The following is a 21145-nucleotide window of genomic DNA, read 5'->3' on the forward strand; positions in this document are numbered from 1 at the left end:
AGGAAACCTATGAAACTTATTACCAAGGAAAAATGACGTGCTACGTAATCCGCGGGTTCGAGCTAGGTTAGATTACCTAGATCGTCAAGGGTTGAGCGAAGGGCAGTGAAAATGGAATTTGCCGTGACCAAGTTGGTAGCCGTTAGCCCCCTAGGGGTTCGTCAAGGAGAGAGAGAGAGAGAAAGAGGCTTAGAATGATTCGTAGATGTCATGTTACTGCCGCCCTCCCTTGCTTGCGATGCATATTCCTAGTCTCTTATAGTTCGGAAATCTACGTAGCCGGGGGTGTGAAGCTGTCATTTGTCTAGTTGAGCGACTGTAGATCTCGCATATTTCATGAACTATTGTCGATCTCTAGGTTAGTATTGGCCGTCGGCGTATTATCCGTTGTGCTTGTCATTGACTTCAAAGTGTCACGAAGTTGAGATGAAACTGTTATGACAAATCGAATAGTGATTTTTATTTCCAAGCGAGTATCGATTGTTATTACCCTGTTGCGCTTTGATACGTTGCCTTCCGCGCAACTCCCGCCTGGAGTGACTAAATGTAAACATGAACTGGTAGCGCTTTCTCAGCTCTCTTCTTCCTCTCCCCTTCTGTCCCCCCCTCTCGCGGTGGAGTTGAAGGATGCCCGAGCTCGATACACGAAATTCCTAATATCCCGTATGATGCAAATTTGACCATCCGAAAAGAAAAAAACATAAATCCCATGGAAGAAAACATCAACAGTTTCATAGAGAATAGAGATAACCACATCCGGACTCAATCAATGAGCACAGGACTAGTAGTCTCCCTTGATCGAATACATCCGTTCGATCATAATCAATCACTGTAACCCAAAGCCCAAACGATGACAGTGACATTATTCAAGAGCAGTGATACGAAACAGAATAAACTCCTCCTATGCTGACTAACTGTTGAGTGCGTTGCTTCCAATGTCCCCATGACAAACAACATAAAAACGGCGGTACAGGGTTGAATAACAGAGGTAGGAGAACAACGGAGAAACGTAGATAGGTAAATAATTAGCAGAAAACCTCCCTAGCCCATAACCAAAAAAGAGTACCCCCCGCCATTTATGCATATGCGACGACCATGTAAGTGATTAGCGTAGGAGAGGATAGTGACAGCTAAGCTGCCAAGCTGGGCAATCCCCGACGCCCTTAATTCAAGTGCGTGGCCGAGTTCCCACAAGACCATTCGAAATGATATCAACGGTCGATTTCCTACAGCCCTGGATAGGTTACCTCGAGGTTGGAAACCGAGGGAGTAGGACCGTGCGTCGGAAAGCTGGGGGATCGACCCCTATTTATGGTCGATATCGTGTAACGGAGTATAAGCGTATGCTAGACCTCCGGAATCTCGCCTTATGGTTAATCACGAGATGGTATGTATTCCACGACTTGATAAACCAAGCGGGTTGCGAGCATTTGTGGTGTAAAGGGGTATCGCTGAAAAAAAAAGCAAAACGACTAAATTTGTAACCGTCTTGTAGAAATGAATGACAGCTTGTAAGACGACAGTGTAAGAAACGACGAAAGGCCGTGCTGGTATCAAGTGTATATGCAAATGCCGCCCGAGAACTGAGTTTCGACAAAAATGATCGGCTCACTGTAAACCTCACAATGTAACGAAAAAGATCAAAGTACCGCAACCTTCCGGGTCCTGTTATGCCCGAATGAACGTGATTCCAGCGAATCCCTTAAAAGAAATGCGACAAAAGACTATTCTCCGACTCCTCTATTGCCGGACCAGGCCGAATAGCACAAGCAGGGATATAGCCTCCGCTAAATCAAAGGACCATCCCAATGATGCGAATACTAAAGTTGATGGCTCGATTTGGAGTTCCTCGTGTAAAGATACAGAGTGCCGAGGGTGACTTAAATACGGCATCGGTTATGATGACAACCAGACCGGCGCTTCATCCCGTGGAGTCAACCTTCCCCAGTGATAATCACTGAGGCGGGTTTGCCCACCAGTTCCCGCCAGCAGAGGTTTGCGGGTTATTCCAAGCAGACGATACAGCCGGTCCCGGCCCAGGGTTCTGGGGCATAAACTGCCTAGGCGTTTGCTCAGGGGGATACATCCCTTGCCCGGCATTGGGATAGCCCTGACCTATGCCTGGCATACCATGGTACTGCATGGTGCTCTGCTGCATCTGGGGAGTGCCTCCCGAGTGGCGCATCTGAGGAGCCGGTGATTGTTGAGGGTGCGGTGAAGGCTGCGACTGGGTCGTGTATCCGGGATAGTGCTGAGGCGTCTGCGGTGTCTGGGGAGGTCCCCACATCTGGTTCGAAGAGCCGTAGTTGTACGCCGGTGTACCTTGTGACATATTGCTAGAGGCTCCTGGTTGGATGTTGGACGGTCGCGACTGTTTCTGAGAAGACGGTTGAGGTACTCCTCGCATCGGAGTCTGATTCATCGGCTGCTGGGAGTGAATAGACTGCGAGTAAGGCGGCGCGGTCATCATCATCTGCGGGCTCTGGTTCGGCACAATACCAGACGAATGCATAGTTGCCGGAGCGGTATGGGGCGACTGGCCAGGACGCGTCGTGGGAAGGGAAGCCTCGGTGGTAACAGGTTGACTGGTGGCCGGCTGCTCGTGAGGTCTCCGCCATAGGTTGTTCATATAATCGGACCGCATCTCGCGACCTTGGTTGACGGATCGGTTAAACTCGGCAGCGTGATGCGCCTGTTGGTGTATTTCCGAGATGGGACTCGATTGTGTCCTGTCCTGGTAAGCTGGACCGGTGATCTCTTGTCGAGGGCCGCCTTTGATAAAATTGCTGTAATCTCGAGTCCTCGTATCGTTCAGATCTGGTCCTACTGTTATCATGGGCATTCTGGTCGAGCTTCCTGGCGGTCCCATCATACCTGGTTGAACAAGCGGTTGCGGTGCACCGGCAAATTGGGGGGTATTCGCATATACGATCTCACCATGAGGCCCTCCCGGAAGTGGTGCCATGCTGTTGTTCGCCTCAGCAGCTGCTTCTCTGGCTTTAGATGCGCCAGGACGCTTTTCTCCCGCAAGATCGGCTTCAGTGAAACCTTGCTTCCTCGCCTTCTGTTCCCAGTAATCATCGCGAACCCTCCGTCCGTTAACTATGACCCTACTTCCGAACTGTCTAAACATCGACCGCGCCGTGACAATTGCGATCTGCCTCGATCTATAAGAGAACGGAAGTATCTCCTGAGAGACCAGATCATCCTTCTCTACTTGATTTGCAATGATCTTGAATAGAGATCTATTTTTGTTGAAGAGCAAGTAGGAATCTCTATATCCTAGCACCCTCGCGCACTCCGTCGCTAACATGAACAATTTGTCTCCGCGGTTAGGTACGAGGAAGGTACGGCATCGGTACTCGCGACCTCCTAGGAGTTGACCGTTGGGCATGACCTTCTTCTCGCCGGAATCGTCAATCTCGCGCGGTAGATATTCGTCGCCACCAGGACCAAGTTGGTCGGTGGTGTGATCGCGCACAGTCGGCAACGCCTTTAGGGTCGTCTTAGTGGGCGTGGTCTTCGGCGGGGGTGACGCCTGGGCCGGGGTATAGTTGCCAGGCTGGCCCGGAAGCGAGGCATTTTGAGACTGAGGAGTCTGCGGCGGTATTGACTGCGACATTTGAGTGGGTGGGGGAGGGGGAGGAATCTGGGATTGATTCGCTGTTTCTAGGACGTCGCTAGAAAGTCGCGATTTCATCGGTCGGCCGCGTTTTCTAGGTTGCTTTGAATCACCTGTTATGCGACGAGCGGGATTAGCAGGTACTCCCTTGCGGCAGCCTGTCGCACGACAACTTGATGTAACATGACCACGATGCGCACACAACGGCAACCATAAGCCAGAACAGCTACACAAGGCAAGACGGGGGGCGGCTTACCATCATCTCCGGCGTTATCAGTCGTCGGCACGTCGTGATAAGACTCCGGAGAACGGCTTCGCTTAATACCTCGGGAGGTCGGATTCAATAGCTCTGCGTAATTAAAAAGGCGTCGGATTAGCAATCGGAAGCTAAACGACAACGCGACAATTAAACTAGATGGGGCATGGTTTGGAAATTATGCGCCGGACGTAAGCCATCGCGACGATGATTGTTCCAGCCGCGGTCGCGTCTCGTTGTGCTCCGTGCGTGCTTTGAGCTTTGAGGCTTGCTATGTCGGGACGGGAGGTGACGGGTGAATGACGAGGCCGGTGACAATGACGATCATCGGCAGGCTGGGAGAGGAAGAGGTAGGATATGTGCGGGATATGTGCGAGGGCGGGTAGGGGCAAGCTTCAAGGCTCAAGCTATCGAGCAAACGGATATCATGGCGCTTTATGGCAAAGCGCGAGGCGCAAAAGGAGGAGGTTGGTTCGATGGAAAAGGAGAGGTTCGGATTAAATGCGCGAAGAACGCAAGACGCAAGACGCAATAAGAGACGATCAAGACATGAACTACTCACCAGAATTCAGAGCGGCAGGGTTGATAGTTGCGGGATTGATGGTCGCACCCTCAGCGCCGTTAGGCTGGGTGGAATACATTCGGGCGGGCGACGATGCGATGTTGCACGTCAGGCGGCGGGAGAGACGTGGAGAAAGCTGTGCCTGCAGAGCGACGTGTCTTGATATAGTTGGACTAGAGAAAAGGGCGGAAGAAGTGTGAATGACGCGCGCAACGAGGCGAGGGTAGTAGATCTTGGAAAGATGGCAAAGTGTGCTTGCTTCGAGGGGAACGATGCAGGATTACTCTTGCATTTGGTTGGTAGATTGGCGCAAACCCAAGTTCCAAGTCTTTCGTATCGGGGGTCGGGGGGGTCTTGAATTTAGGAAATACCTTAGGTCATGTAGAATGTACCGTGGAAACCTAGGTACCATCGATATAAAAAAACGCTATGTATGTAATGATGTAGTATATGTAGCAGTGTATGTAGTGTACCCGAGAAATGTAGGTGGAACGCAGATGTATGTAGGTTAAGGGATGTGTAGCGCATGTATGATGTACTTATAACCGGGGCCACAGGTACCTAGTTCGGTACGACTGTAATGACCAAGTGGGTTTCGCCCGTCGACGAATGATATGTAAGCGATTGATCTCGGGTGTAGTATGTGTGTAGTAGGTACGTATGTAAATCTCGAAAATTCGACAATTCAAACGCGATGCTTGTAATGCTTGTTTGCGCAACGAAAAGACTAGAAGGTGTAGTGATAGAAGGAGAAGAAGGATATTAATTGGAAGCGCCCTTCATTCATGTTTTTCACTCTCTTCCTCGCTCTCGTTTTCCTGCTCTTTACTTTATTCCTTCCTTGCCGTTGTATGGCGTATATCGTATAGTACTAGGTATACCTTAGGTAGTAAGGTATAGCTAATAGTTAAGTTCCGGGTTCTGGTATCGGATTTGTTCAGCTGTCGTTTCGCCTCTTTCACTCCGAAAGAGAGTTGCCCCCTTCATAAAGTCCGCAAGGCTCTTATAATGGTTTTTCCCTTGCTCTCTTCTACCAATGTGGGACCGGGGATAGGATTGGTCTCTTCTCCTGATCGGAGGGGTAATAATTATCTGTTAGTCAGAGAACTCCAAGGCTCTGTGGCCAGATGGATCAAGATGGAGCAGACGGTAATTAACAAGGCGCGTAGGAAATTATCCTTCACGCGCAAGGCTCGCGTTTGTGTGATATAACCTGGAATGAAGCAATAATAATAGTGATGAAGTTATTATTCTGTCTTGCTTCCAAGTTTCAGATGTCGTTGAATCGCAGCTCCTCCGAGAACCATCGCAAAGCGCAATGATAGGCACGGACAGGGCAGGACAAGGGCAGGCTGCGAGTTAGAATCTGGGGTGTGTGGTGTGGCAGCGGATGGCAGCAGTGTGTACAAACAGTAGTTGATAACGACTGGGTGAGCTTGGTGGGCGCGGCACCTGTGCGAGAGAGATGGATGGGTGGATCGACGGGTAGCCAAGCCAAGGTTGCCCAGGTGGTGTCCTTCCTTTGCCGGACTACCTCTTTCGGGCCAGTCTACTAGAATAATAGTAGCTGACTAGAGCCCTGGACTATTTGTCTCTTCGAAGCTGGAGGTGGCGCCTCTAAGCTTTTACCGGCTACTGCTGACGGAGAAAAAAGGGTTTCGGGTTGGATCCTTTCTTGGGGAAACACTATTAAGAAACGATGATGTACGGCGTGTACGGTGTTGTATATGTGAGTGTGCGTGTGCGCATGGTATGTATGTGGGTGTGGGAAGGATGATATTAAGCTATAAGATTTCCATGCGTTTGAACGTTGCAACGGTTGTGGAAAAGAAAAGACGCGAAGTGGTATAGCGGCATGTGTGAGGCATGTATGTATGTGTATGTGCGTGTTAATGGGAGCGTTAATGTCGTTAATGGGTGTGAGGTATGTGAGCATACATATGTGAGTATAATGCGGATTAAAGCTCAAGACGCAAACGCAAGAGCGGGTATGCAAGTGTTGAGTAGGGCCAGATACGGGTTTATCTTGAAAAGAGCCCCGCGACCCAGGATCATTATTTTAGTGTACATAGATGATGGAACATGGAACATGGAACATTGAACTCGAATAAAAACGGACTGGTTAAAGATAGTCGGAAAGCGCGCAGCATTCATGGATGGGCTACATGGGCAGCAAGAGTAAGAAAATGCGACCATAAATTCAATGGGGATCAAGAGGATGGCGAATGATGATGAATAACAGTAATCAGCAACGCCGAAGAGAGTGGCCGAAAAGATCAAGGGTCCCTGCGATTTCCCTGCGATTAGAGCAGGGGGCAGGGGGTGAGAGGAAAAGAAAGTGGACCGGGGTTGTGCAAGCCCAGACGCAAGACAAGGGCAGGGGGCTTGTGAACGGGGGGACGCCTTGCAAGGGTAACCCTAGTCAAGAAGCAGCTGGGCAACTAGGCAGCCGGGGGTATGAGCAAATGAGAATAATCCTTAGGAAGTTGCTAGGGATGGGTAGACAGAACGCATAGTTCGTCGCTAAAAGCCTCTAGATCTTCGAGTGTGGCAATAATTGTCGCGAAGGGGGATAGAGAAAATATGATATCTTATTAATTCTTTCTCTTTTCTTTAATCCGACGAGGCTCGACAATTTATTTATCCCTTACCCTCATCATCAATCACGAGCTTGACCAGTCAGCCCGTAATTCGCAAGTTCGTATTGGCAACCAGCCGGAGTCATGCTCAGCCTTACATATGTATGTTTGGTATCTCGATAGATTGGTTAACTTGGCTGTTGGGTTGTTAAGTGTCAAATGCTAAAGAAAAAGACGTTCCTTTTTATCGATCGAAACATAACTGGCACTGTGGAATTCTACCCGAGGCCGTTGGATCCCAACTTGCAGACAAGGTCCAAGGGAAGCTTTCAGGACGATGATGTGATTCGGACTTTGGACTTTGGATTAAACAGTTGAATCAGGAATATTCTGACTGGGCGCTGCGGATGATTCATATCTAGCCAAACTCGGAAGTACATCAGTATATACATGCTACATCTCATGGTACTGATGCTACTACGCAGTATTGATGTTGCGTCTAGTAGCAAGAAAGAGCAAGCAGGAGCATTGAACGATACCTACCACCCACATATGCTGCTCTGGTAGCACAAAAGCGTGGGTAAAGTTACCCAAGCTGGATAAGCTCCGCAGTAGCGTATTGTTGATTTTATCTGGAATTGCACATGTGTCTGGTAGGTATATCACATTTACCCCCTCATACGTAGGCCCAGGAAGTTTGAGGGTCAGTCGCCGACAAGGTTGATGTGCTTGTTATTGTCACCGGCATCCCGTCTAAGCTAGGAAAACGAAAGCTGAAAACTGAAAATACATACCGACGACTGAAATCGGTATACTTGAGAATGTTCAGAGCTGGCCAGCTGCCGGCCGGACCCCCGATATGTAGCCACGATGTTACAGTTTGCCCAATTCGTCGGGTAGGAGGTGGAAGTTAAAAGGAGGAATATAGGTAACTTTGAACAGCTTGACAAGCCATTAAGAATACGCAACCTAATAAAACGTGTGCAAGTATCTTAGCGTCTTGGTCCTATGTAATACTTGTATGTTGTCGCACATAGATAGCCTTATTATAAGACTGCGTATGTAGCCCTAGATATTAAGGACGATTCGCTACTCGGGGTTAAATGCCGATTCATTCAATACGTACGATGCGGTACAGGATTCGGCATAATACAACAACAGATCGCGCATTTTATTACTATCGCACAAGCATCTAGTATGGATCGGACATGGCTACCTTGAACTACATACTGTACTATGTATGTATATGTACGCAGTTGTGTTTTAAGGAACTTTTTTTATATCCCAGTTCAAAGTTTCAAATGTCAAAAGTCTTTTCATTACCTACCTACTACCTGCTAGTACTAACGTTACATAGACATTAGTACATAATTAGGTACAGTAGCTTCAAGCTTAGTTCAATCGGTGCGTCGGTGGAGTTGCGGGAAGATTTGACCCGGCCGAATGTTTCAAAGACCAGGAGCCTCTCTCCCATCGTTGTGGAAGGTGGAAACGGCCGTGAACCATGAATAGGAAAATAGAATTGAACATCGGAAAGAGAATGAAAATTAATAATTTAACTCTGCTAACTCTAAATCACAGGTACATGTATCCTGCTCAAGCTCCATATGCTAGTGTTTACAAGGTTTGCGCTTGTGAGTGAAAATGGTGAGCCGCAGTTCCCGACGATTTCTCGGCGCTTCTTCATTTTAACAGCTTTTTATCTTCGACATTGGAGATATCGGCTCAGCTCCTGTCGACTTCATACTACATAGATACACACTTTTTATAAACACCCACGAAATTACCTCTTACGGAACTCTTTGCTGGACATTGTGGAGCAACGGCCCGGACAATCACGAGCGCATCCTGATCGACCTCGAATACTCGAATCGGTTTCGAGTACACACGATAGCAATGCAGAGTCTCACTCACTAAGTCTACTATTCTACCATTCTACCAGTCTTAGACTTCATTGTTGATGACTATCTACGGTTTGGTGGAGATTATTATCTGCCAATATAAACAGAAATAAAAGAACGAATCTTCAAGATGTGGGTGGATATGGCTGAATATTAGCACCATAAAAATGAGATGTAAGTGGTAGGCTATACATTAATAGTTGCTGCAATTGAGACCATTGAGGCCATTAAAACGATTGCCCGCGAAATAAATATCAAAGTTACTTACCGTATGTAGGTACTTGTTTAGGCGTTGCATGCGCACGGCATAACATAACTGATACTAATAAATCGGCAGCTGGATGGTGAGACTATCCGAAAGGGCAAGCGTTGGCTAAAGAGGTATCTTCTCCGCCGTCTCCAGCACCTGGCATCTGGGCATTCCAGCAATCATCCTGATATTAATAAAACGACAAGATGAGCGTGCCGCCAAAACGCGAAAATCATCATCATGTAAGCCTGCGTTGCGCGTCAAGCTGCTACATTTGCTTTAGCTTTTGGACATTATCCCCGAACTTCCTTCGTTCCGCTTCCCATTTCTTACCTGCATGGTACTCATGCATGAAGGGTTTTGAGCTACCAACATTGGCCCGTCGGTCCAGCTAATGTAGAATTTCCCAACTGTGTAAGCTCGGCTTACGGCATCCTAGCAAGTTGGAAATGTCAGCGAAGCAGCGCATCTCAACTTATATGTCGTGCCCCGAAGAGCGTCAAATCACGTCCTCCATCACCGGCGACGAGGACAGCTGGTTGAGTAAGGTTTAATTGGACGGTTATGCAATAACAGGAGAACGCCTCTCACATTAGCATATGCCGCTTGATCGAACAGGACGATTTTTCAGCAAGGTCTAATAATAAACAAAATCTCTCAAATTACCAGCTGCCAAGATGCAAGGCTGCTGCGAATAGACAGGAGATGTGTGGGCAGAACCTCCCACCTACAGCAAGAAGTAACATGGTATCCATATACCTTAAGCGTCGAGACACAGTTAGGTTGCTGTTGTTCTCGGTTAGCTTCCTTCACGGTCCGCCGTACCACGTAATATTTCGTCAGCACTTGTTCATAAATCCCTTCCGCGCGGCAGAGCTCTATTACTGTTACTCCCCAAGCACATGCCAGACCCGCGTTTCCGTTAAGACGTTCTAGCGTTCTAACATTCTAGGGGGGTAAGGTTGACTCATATCAAAGTCCCACCTCATCCGAGAATCGCAAAAAGTGCATCCATCGTTGCCCCGCTTCAGAGACCCTTACCTAGGCCACCTCACATGACCGAATCGAGATACAGTATGACTTCACTGCAGAGGACTGAGATGAATGCGCAGGCGCAGGCGACAAGATAGCAATCGATACCTACGCGGTGGAACAGCTCTAGTCATCGAGAAGCGAAGACATGTAGTTCGATTTCGACACAAAGCACGTAACTAGCTTGGACCCATCCAACCCGGTCTGGCTCTGCCAGCCCAATCATCATCCCGACCTACTCCGGAGTCATCACAGCAGAATCGTAATTGGCTTGGAGAACGCCACACCTCGGTGACCGCAACGAAACCTGACAATCTTTCAATATTGTTCTCGGGCGTACCACGACAGATGACAGATAGACGGCGCAGCCGTAACTTATTCACCTGGTGGAGACTCGACTATATCTGGTATGTATGTCTATTCGATATATATTTATAAAGAAGACCGGGAAGCCATACGAGACTGTTATCGTGTCTCACTTTAGCTCGAGGAGCGTGATACCATAAGACGCCTATTTAGATGTCACGTAGTAGTCAGGACGATCAGAGGCGGCCTCCCTCACACCAATATCACGATATCGAGCTTCGCGGTTAACACTAATACGATGAGACTCGCGCCGTATACGCCACTCCTATCGTCTAGGCTCTCTTTTAATGGGGCGCAAGTTATCGCATATTCTATGTCTTGAGCTCTCCCTCCCGTCCACTTACTAACTGGTCTCGATTCTTACCGGTCTCATTAGCTTGATCGCTTAGACACTTGGTCTAGTAGTCGTCTAAGCGTCATTATCTCTATTATAGCGTGGGCTCCATCAGAGGACCGGGTACCTAGTATCTCATGCACGTTTAGTATATCAGATCATAGATGTGCGTGTTATATACTCAGGTTACTATAAGGTAAGGTACACGGAAATGATTCGCAGGGCTAGTGCCCAACTCATGTACCTATCCTATAATCGCAATTGCATATTTTGATTACACGGAGCATCTCTATTATGCTCGAGTGTCTATGGTTTCCCTACGCACACAAGATGAGAACCACCAGATCTCGTGTAAAGTATCAGTGTCATCATACGGGCAATTTGGCGAACACTAAGTTTGTGATATGTTGCTTAGGTATCAGAGGCCCATAAACCATAAAGGTTATACCGACTAAAACGGTTAAGTAGGACGAGCGCCTTACGCCGTCTATTTTCTTTCCTGCACGATGCTGCAGCCAAGGTCTAGCTTCACCTATTCGTCGACCTGCAGGAGCTCCACCCCGCGCCGGATACCAGCCTACCAGCCTTTACTCATCTGCCCATCTTGTCACGGGTACGTTTCTCTCAGATTTCCTACTACTAGAAGGTCGATCGCCTGTTGTTTGCGACAAGGACCAACGAAAAAAAGGACCAGCGATCACTACGGATCTAGCCATGGATAATGACAGATGCGTATGCGATTGCCGATGCACCTCGATTATCCTGGCGTGTGGGGAGCTGCGACGACCCAGAAGACTATGAGCTCACAAATATCACACAAGCTCACATGGCACTATAGGAGCCGACCATCAGGAGTTTTGTTAAAGAAACAAATCAACATGTCAATGTTTCACGATATGCCGGAGGACCCATCGAAAATTGTGAGATGGAACCGAGAGCGTCATTGAGCATCGTGACCAATAACCAGCCGAACCGGTCTCCAGACGCTGACCGGCCTCCACCAAGGCCGATACATGTCGAAACATGCCATGATTGGCGTGCCCCAAAATGATCCTTGCATCTCGTATATAGCAGTATATGCGGAAATGCGCCACAGCTGAAGAATTAGGCCACGGTAAAGACAGATGCGGACTATAACAAAAGAGGCTTGGACGTAAAGGTCTCAGCAGCGGTAGCGGTCGTGAGGAAACGGAACCGACGAAAAGAAAGACAATTACAAACCGGGGAACGTCGTAAGATGGCCTGATTATCTATCTCCACGGTCGAAATTACCGTCATGCGGAATCTGACGGATGTGAAGCCGTTGACGGAATGAATTATCTCCAAAATGAAAACGACCAACTTTTACTCTCCGAAGTCATGGGTTATAGTCTCATAGAGAGACTGCGCCCTGGACGAGTAACGTACAATACATACCTAATACGTATAGCGTAACAGAAGCCCAAGCTTATAGCCTTCTTATCCCCGGTACTAGTCAGTCAAAGGGCGACCGGGAACAGTTGTTCCGTCGAGAAGACGTCGACCTGGGATTCCATGGAATTACCCCTCACCTGACGGATCGATTCCATCGCTATACCTATTTGCTATCGAAGGAAGACAGCGGGACGGGAGCTAGACCTTCTAGATCTATAGCAGGTGCCCAAATATAGATAGGGAAGAAGACTAGAATTTCTAGATTCTATAAGCCTTCATGTGATCAGTGGGGACCATCCCTGATATAGATGGATATATGGGCAAACAGTCCCGCCGTACAGGGACCCAGAAGGTCTGGGGAAACCGGTATACTAGAGAAGAAGATGGTGTGAAGCGAAATAAAGACCGAAAGCAGGCGTGAGTAAGAGTATAGAGGAGGGGGACACAAAGAGGAACATTAGGCTACCTGGTTAGGGGTTGTGTCGATGCTGAGTAGAACGGACTGCCTCGGTCGTACCTTGGCTGCTTGGGGGGGACTCATCGCTCTTTGGGGCCGGGACTTTTGGCCATCATTGGCCAGAGCTATGAGATGAGGTCTCGTCAACCAACCAGCTGATACTTGAAGTTCCAAGCCTGGAGCCGGAACCCACAGACCATCTGCAAATCATGATCCATCTTGGCGCCTGTCCATCTCCACTCTACCTTAAATGCAACCGCCCAAGCCGCCCACGGTCCACGGTCCACGACCACGATCCCATCCATGGCAGCCCATGGATCCCATCTTGGCACTCCCCAGTCCCTTTTCCTGCTAGGACTTGCTTGGTTAGTGTCTACGCAGTTCCTAGCGTAGCGCCACCATCCCCATCTGCCACACCCACATCCTCTTTCTTCTCTCGCGCCAAGCATCTTCGTACATACAGGCTGACAAGATATTCCAGGAATACGTTCGGCATGCCGTCGCGTCTCCTTCGCGTCGCACTCATCTTCTCAAAGACTCTGAAACTACCCAGCTAAAACTAAACAAATCCTTATCTCCCCCGTGTTATACCTGACCACTCTAGTATGTGGCTTGCGCCGAACCCCACGCTCGCGCGCCTTTCCTTTCTCGCCCTCCCTCCCCTCCTAATCGTCCGAGCCAACCGGGCCAAAAGGTTCCTCAAACGAGACTGCAAGCGTAAGCCTCTTCTGACGTCTGATCTACCTAGGCGAGCACAGCCATGATCTTCCCTAATCATAATTCCGCCCCAGCGAGAGGATACATAGGCGGCAATGCCACTACCCCCCCATGCCCGCCACCTTTCGCAGCCCTCCCTCGGCAGATTCTCTGTAGGGAGTGCACTCCACGATCTGGTTCTATCAGGCTTCCCGGCCCACTGAGGGCGCTCAGACATTGCCATGACCTGCTCGTCCGTTGCTTGCTGCATGGCACAGCAAAGCGGGAGATCCCCAGACCCCTGTTTACCCGCTCTTGCAGGGCAGGACGAACCCACAATTGAGCTCCTTAGTTTCTCAATAACTTAGCAGACTAAAATTATCGTACATACCGGCGGCGATAACCCGGCCGGCGCTATAGGTAGGGGGAAGGATCATCATCTCAAACATAGCGAAGCATTTCGTTTTATTTGAAAATCTCTTCTCTTTCATGCCCTGTTTTTTTCCCTTTTTCCTGCTGTCTTCGATGTATGAGAGAGAGACGGCTGCGGCCCGGGGATGTAGACCGGTTCCTTGATGACGCAAGATTCCTAGGTTATAGGAGAGGGCAGTTAATGACAGCACGGCCGGCGAGGGGTCCTGATCTTCCGGCAGAGGGAATGGGCTTTTGCTTGGCGCTAGGCCGCATCTGCAAGTCAGGGTCTCGAAAATAGGCCTATTACCCATAAACCCTACTACTATGCGTACATTACCCATCAGCCACGAGACCTATACGTACGAGAATTAGAATTATCATGCTATTGTTACGTAGTAGTTCTTGCGCGATGCAGGCGCGGGCCATGCGTGGATGCGTGGGTTGCGTGGATGAGATGGGACGAGAAAAAGCGTCGATCTGGCGAGAGATCTCAAACCCAATCTCATCTACGACTCGTTCCCTCGTCCCCCTCGCCCCGGCCGGCCGAATCATCGTAGAGTCCGAGGATTGTCGTCAATCGGTGAAACCACAGCGGTCATCCGATATGGCAACACCTCAGGGGTGCCACAGCATTCGGGCAGAGTTCCTAGAGGCTTAGGGAAAGGGAGGTGGTGCGGGCAGCAGAAAGCTTACTACAGAAAGCTCGTCCCTGTTCTTGTTTCTTACGCTGCTGCTGCTGCTGCTGCTTCCTCTCTCGTGTCGTTCTTGTTTTGGAACGGTGGCTGATGGCAATGTTTCATGTTTAAATCGACTCTTCCTATCATTCAACCTTATCCAACCTCTGCCGAATGCTTCCCAACCCGGTATTTTCGAGGTAACCATCTAAGAGACATTCGGAAGTGACGTTCTGTCTGCCTGTTCTTCCTGTCTGTCTTCCTTCCATCCATCCGCCGTCGGAGCGAGTCGCTTGATCGCTTCAGATCAGACGAGACGAGTTGAGTCAGAAGTCGGCTCGACGACCTACCGAAGACAAGATAAGACCGGACAGGACAGGAAAGGGCAGGACAGGGCAGGACAGTCCTATACGGATCCATACAGTCTCATAACAAATGCTCCAAAGGGCCCCCCGTCCCTCTTTTTTCTCTCTTCCGGTATCGCAACTTTACCAAGGAAAAAAACAGGCAGCTAGGTAGTTTTAAGGGTATTTCTAACTACTGCAAGTCTGTTCTTCCCAGACCCATACGCATCCATACGAAAGCAAGATCTAACAAACAACTCGTCGATGCCTGGCTGGCTGGCCGGCCCTGCGAGGAGGATAATCGTACTCCAGTCTCTTACCTCGTAGTGGCCTTCCAGTCTCCAGTCTCCAGTCCGGGTAGGCCCGCGGGTAGAACAACAATGGCACGACTCTCTCTTCCAGTCAACCTACTTTACCAACCTACGTATACTAGGGCCGAAATATATCGACACGCGTCACCAAATGTCGCCCAAGATGCAAGCTCGACCAAAAAATTTCATCCCTCCCCCCTACCCTTCCAAGTTCCCATCTGATGCGGGATCGTCCTAGCTGCCTAGAAGTGGTACCACAGGTTCTGCGTCTGCGTCTGCGTCTGCGTATGCTGTTCACGCTCTTGGTCTTGGTTAGAGTTGGTTTGCCTTCTTGTCCTTCTGTCTCAGAAGTAAGTAGGCAGCATCGTTCCTTTATGGATGGGATGGGACGGGACGGGGGCGACGGACGACCTTTTCGGCTGCTTGCTGGCATCATCGAACGGGTCTGAGCCCATCATCGCCACCGCGCATCACGGCCGTTGATGATGGGTGGTGACGAGAGGAGACGCGTAAAGCGCGGATGGGATCATGTATCTAGAAATTCTTTTGGCTAGGTAGGTGTGTAAGATAGGTAGGTATGTGTGTGTATATGTATGTGTATATGTATGTGTATGTGTATGTGTATGTGTGCGTATAGAGAATGGTAGACGTAGGTAGGTATTTTTTCTTCCATGCATTTTGTTCGCCACAAACAACTGCAAACACGGTCTTTCACATGCCTCGCCGCCATCAGATCTTCAGCTTAGAAGGGGAAGATACGTACGTAGAGCCTATGTACATTTCCCATGGATTTTCTTATCGCGTAGTGTAGTCCTCGTCGCCTCCGAGGCCGCGAACAGTGCACATGTATGTATAGGTATGTATGTACGAAGCTCCTTTTTCACGAGCCCATCGGCGATCCTTAGCGGGGTCTTCGATGCGCCCCATCCTGTCTATGCCACAGCAACCCGGGTCATTTTTTTCGGGGTTTTTATTTTTTATTTCATTTTTTATTCTCCTACGCATGTTCCAGAAATATCTTGTAGATTACCTTGGTAGCATGGCCCCAGATTTTGGCACGTCCCTACTTCTTTTAAGATCAGCAGGCGGCGGCGACTTATGTCGATGTCTATGCCAAGGTATGCAGCCGCCGTAGCATTCAACATTATGTACGTCGATCCCCGCGGACTGGAAGACAGCTTTGCTCGAGGTTTTGTCGGCGAGAAGAAAGAGACCCAATGAGAGGGCGGAGATGCGTGGACGGGATAAATCTGCCGGCTGAATTCAGTCGATCATATGAGTCAGATTTAATATAGATCCGCGCGACCGCGTCGCATTCCCCGGGGCGAGGAAAATTTAAGGGCGGCAAAGCAGGTGCTGTTTTACATGAAGGCCTTGAGTCGTATTTTCGACGTCGACGAAGAGCCGATGGGGTTGTGTGGGTGGGGAGAAGCGGAGAGTAGTAATTGTTTACATATCTCATGCAAGTTTCACTGTCTTCGGTAGTGTTTGTGAAGAGTGCCAATGTTGTATTTTATGTGGTCGCTTGCAAAGTGTAAGTACTATTCATAGGATATTTATGTTAGATAGATGGAACATGAGCATCATTTTGTGTGAAGATGTCTCCGGTGCGATAGGTCAAAGTGTGAATAACGACCTCTGTATCCACGGACGCTCTAAGCTTGGTTGAATATGTAGTGATGAAACTGACCTATCACTAGATCTCATGAAGTAAACAGAATAATGTCAAAAAGCCAATGAACGGATGGGAATGTTCACGATCTAATCAGTTGGTTTCATTTGTATTGTTAGATGGAGTATAAAAGTTGCGGCCCGGTGACGGCTGTTGGCGGCCATTGGCAGCTGATGATATATAGATACATTACCTAAGCTGCTAAGCAGATCCTTATCGATAAGACATTTGACCTTGCCCGATGCTCATTACATAATTCATCTTCATTTGTATCATGAAATTTCATACTTCATACCGTCATCTACCTTTAAACGACTCAACGCCAAATGAACGCAACGAAACCAAGAAGAGTCAAATACCAAGATGACAAGTCTTAAGAGGCCTCAGGGCGGTGACCCGAACTCTCCAAACCTATCGAGCAAGATTTACGTGAGGTCTACCAAGAGCGGCAAGGTCCAGAAGATTGTACGAGAGGTCTATCTTCGACAAGATATTCCCTGCTCCTCTAAGCTATGTTCGAGATGTATGGAAAGTGCTCCGAGGAGCTCTAGCGGAGAGTGTGAGTTTTCATAACATCTGTATTCATCCGTTATCCTAGCTAACACTTGCTCAGTAAGCCCCTTCGTCCTTTCGGACAAACCTGCAGGCACCAAGACCTATCCACAGGGACATTATCTCGTCCCGGATACGAATGCTCTGCTAAATGCTATGGATCTGTTTGAGCAAAGCTCTGCATTCTATGATGTCGTTATTTTACAGACCGTCTTGGAAGAGCTACGCAACAGGTCCTTGCCATTGTATAACCGCCTGATCGGGTTAACAAAAAGCCAAGACAAACGCTTTTATGTATTCTTTAACGAATTCCGACTCGAGACCTACGTTACTCGGGAAGAAGGCGAGATTATTAACGACAGAAATGATAGGGCAGTCCGACGAGCCGTCAAGTGGTACAACGAACACTTAACAGGCAAACGGATGCCAGTTACTATTATGCTCACGGATGACAGACTTAATATACAGAAGGCGAAGAGTGAGAATGTTCCCGCTATGACGTTGCGCGACTACGTCTCCGGGCTCGAGGATGCAGATCGACTTCTTGACATGATTCCAGAGTCTAAGGAACGAGGAATCTCCAGAGACAAGAACGCATCCGAATTCTTATACCCAGAGCACTATACTCTGTCCAAAATGATGACTGGTGTCAAGGGCGGTATATTGCACCAGGGAATTTTCAATGTATCACCATACAATTACCTAGAAGCCTCGATCAAAGTTCCCGCATTTCCGAAGGCCCTTCTCGTGCTTGGACGAGAAAACATCAACCGCGCAGTAGACGGAGACGTTGTGGTTGTAGAAGTTCTCCCTCAGGACCAATGGAAGGCTCCCTCGACGAAGATCATCGAGGAAGAAGCCATTACGAAGAATGAGAACGCCGATAACGAAGACGGAGGCGATATTGTCACAGAACAGGAGAGACGAGCTCTGCAAGAGCAAGTAAAGAAGACACAAGGTCTAAGCACGGAAGGTCGGCCACAACCTACCGCGAGAGTAGTCGGTGTTATCAAACGGAACTGGCGCCAATACGTTGGTCATATCGATCCTTCATCCGCTAGCGACGCCGGAAAGCAAGGCAGAAAGCAAGAATCAGTCTTCCTCATCCCAATGGATAAGAAGGTACCAAAGATTCGCATACGCACAAGACAGGCTGGTGAACTAGTGGGAAAGCGAATATTGGTTACGATCGACGCCTGGGATCGCGAATCTAGGCATCCTATCGGTCACTTCGTTAGATCTCTAGGTGAACTCGAAACCAAGGCTGCAGAAACTGAGGCACTATTGCTTGAGTACGACGTTCAGTACCGGCCTTTCCCGAAGACTGTATTGGATTGTCTGCCTGCCGAAGGTCATGATTGGAGAGTACCTACTAGCACAGATCATCCTGGCTGGAAAGATAGAGAAGATCTTCGTGGTCTCCTAATCTGCAGTATCGATCCTCCCGGCTGCCAAGACATCGATGATGCACTACACGCAAGGCCACTGCCGAATGGAAACTTTGAAGTTGGTGTGCATATTGCTGATGTTTCACATTTCGTGAAACCAGGCAACGCCATGGACATGGAAGCGAGTATCCGAGGAACAACTGTTTATCTGGTGGATAAACGTATTGATATGCTTCCGATGTTACTTGGAACCGACCTTTGCTCTCTGAAGCCATACGTAGAACGTTACGCCTTCTCAGTCATCTGGGAGGTCAACCAATCAGCCGATATCGTCAATGTGAGGTTCACCAAGTCAGTCATCAAGTCCCGAGAAGCATTCAGTTACGAACAGGCACAATTACGTATCGACGATGCCTCTCAGCAGGATGACTTGACGCAGGGCATGAGGACTCTATTGATGCTTTCGAAGAAGCTAAAGCAGAAACGAATGGATGCCGGAGCTCTCAGCCTTTCCTCGCCCGAAGTCAAGGTTGAGATGGAATCAGAAACCTCGGATCCAATCGACGTCAAGACCAAGGCCCTTCTAGACACCAACTCCCTCGTAGAAGAATTCATGTTGCTCGCCAACATCAGCGTCGCAAGCAAGATATACGAAGCCTTCCCACAAACCGCCATCCTCCGACGCCACGGCGCACCCCCCAAGACCAACTTCGACGAGCTGGCCAACCAGCTCAAGGTTAAGCGCGGCATAGAGCTACGCTTCGACAGTTCGAAGGCGCTCGCCGATTCTCTTGACCAGTGCGTGGATCCGGAAAACCCGTTCTTCAACACGCTCGTGCGCATCATGGCCACGCGGTGCATGATGAGCGCCGAGTACTTCTGCGCCGGCACCCAGGCCTATCCCGAGTTCCGACACTACGGCTTGGCCTCCGAGATCTACACGCACTTCACGAGCCCGATCCGCCGGTACGCGGACCTCGTGGCGCACCGCCAGCTCGCGGCGGCGATCGACTACGAGCCGATGCACGCGTCTACGCGCAGCCGCGGCAGGCTCGAGGCGGTGTGCAAGAACATCAACGTGCGGCACCGCAACGCGCAGCTGGCCGGGCGCGCGAGCGTGGCGTACTACGTGGGGCAGTCGCTCCGCGGCCGCGTCGCGGAGGAGGAAGGGTTCGTGATGAAGATCTTCAGCAACGGGTTCGTCGTGCTGGTGCCGCGCTTCGGCATCGAGGGCCTGATCCGCCTGCGCGACCTCGCGGACCCGGAGCCCGAGAGCGTGTTTGATGCTGAGGGGTACGTGCTGCGGACTAGTGGCAGTAGGGAGGTGTGCGTGGAGCTTTTTCAGAAGGTGAAGGTGAGGATTCGCGATGTTAAGGATGAGGGGACGGGGAAGAGGGGGGCTAAGATGGAGTTGATTGATTAGGGGTTGGTTGGGAAAGGGGTAACTGAGGTGAGGTGGTTGATGAAGGCATATTGAGTTCAGGGTCTTCTAATTATCTAGGTACCTATACCTATGGTTCTGCTAGGTCTGGTTGATAGATGAATACCACGATAATTCAGCCGCTGATGAGTTCTGTGTTCTTTCTTCTATTAGTAGGTGCTTTTGGTTTCCCCCGGCCCAACGTATGTGGTCGGAATGAATGTTCGTACGTGAATGTGGTTGCTACAAGCATAGATGGAGTATCGAGTATCTTGATAGGTACTCTGAGGACTATCTACGCGAAGATGAAGGGACTGCTTTGACCTGAAGACAATCCATTTCTGATAAACACCTACTTATATTCAGTGCATATTGATATAGGATTAGGACAGGCTTGTCTAACTTGCTAGATAAACTGCATACACATATGGTATCTATGAGTGCCAGGTACGTAAAAACGCAATGATATGTACTATATTCTATCTACAGATTCAATACATGTATCAGGTAGACATTTGAACTTGAACAGTTTCGAATATTGTTCATGTTGGAACGCACACCGCAACATCTACTAAGCGAGCAAGAATGAAATAGGGATATCATATGTATGTATGGCTTCTCCGACAATAAGTCGATAGTTCCTCTAAGCGGTAAAGTGCTTGCATAGTACCTAGTCATATACACACGTTTATTATGACGATATCTTGATAAAGAGGGCTAAATACCGTGAAGATCTCTCTCTGTTTACATCCCGGCCGACACCTCCAACCACCGCCCCGACGTTTTCAAAAAGCGGCATAATTAATTCTCATCGCGACCGTTATTACCGATGGCGAGGCCCATCTATCGACCTACATCGGCGCCTCAAAAACCCACCTACGTACCCACGTACGTACATACAT

The 21145-nt window shown here is 49.1% G+C and overlaps 2 protein-coding genes across 2 annotated transcripts; one reads left to right on the forward strand and one right to left on the reverse strand.

Annotated features, from left to right (window-relative positions):
- Positions 1–1916: 1916 nt before the first annotated feature.
- Positions 1917–4615, reverse strand: F4807DRAFT_116142 (uncharacterized protein). The gene is made up of 4 exons (XM_047992830.1): positions 4441–4615; positions 3879–3971; positions 2875–3735; positions 1917–2817 (listed from the first exon to the last, which is right to left on the reverse strand). The coding sequence occupies exons 1-4, from the start codon at positions 4517–4519 to the stop codon at positions 1955–1957; spliced, it is 1896 nt and encodes a 631-aa protein (XP_047858667.1). The 5' UTR covers positions 4520–4615; the 3' UTR covers positions 1917–1954.
- A 12558-nt stretch (positions 4616–17173) lies between these two features.
- Positions 17174–20659, forward strand: F4807DRAFT_116517 (RNB-domain-containing protein). Its single transcript, XM_047992831.1, has 2 exons — positions 17174–17442; positions 17497–20659. Exons 1-2 carry the CDS (start codon positions 17247–17249, stop codon positions 20244–20246), a joined length of 2946 nt encoding a protein of 981 aa, XP_047858668.1. The 5' UTR covers positions 17174–17246; the 3' UTR covers positions 20247–20659.
- The last annotated feature ends 486 nt before the right edge of the window (positions 20660–21145 follow it).

Source organism: Annulohypoxylon truncatum (assembly GCF_022578515.1).
Source record: "Annulohypoxylon truncatum strain CBS 140777 unplaced genomic scaffold F4807scaffold_2, whole genome shotgun sequence".
NCBI lineage: Eukaryota > Fungi > Ascomycota > Sordariomycetes > Xylariales > Hypoxylaceae > Annulohypoxylon > Annulohypoxylon truncatum.

Bases quoted from the DNA above. Each gene is read 5' to 3' on its own strand.
- F4807DRAFT_116142 (XM_047992830.1), bottom strand. From the start codon at position 4,519: ATGTATTCCACCCAGCCTAACGGCGCTGAGGGTGCGACCATCAATCCC. The intron at 3,972-4,440 runs GTGAGTAGTTCA...TTAATTACGCAG, and splicing joins CCCTGCCGCTCTGAATTCTG to AGCTATTGAATCCGACCTCC. The intron at 2,818-2,874 runs GTATGATGGGAC...CAGTAGGACCAG, and splicing joins GCAACCGCTTGTTCAACCAG to ATCTGAACGATACGAGGACT.
- F4807DRAFT_116517 (XM_047992831.1), top strand. From the start codon at position 17,247: ATGACAAGTCTTAAGAGGCCTCAGGGCGGTGACCCGAACTCTCCAAAC. The intron at 17,443-17,496 runs GTGAGTTTTCAT...ACACTTGCTCAG, and splicing joins GAGGAGCTCTAGCGGAGAGT to TAAGCCCCTTCGTCCTTTCG.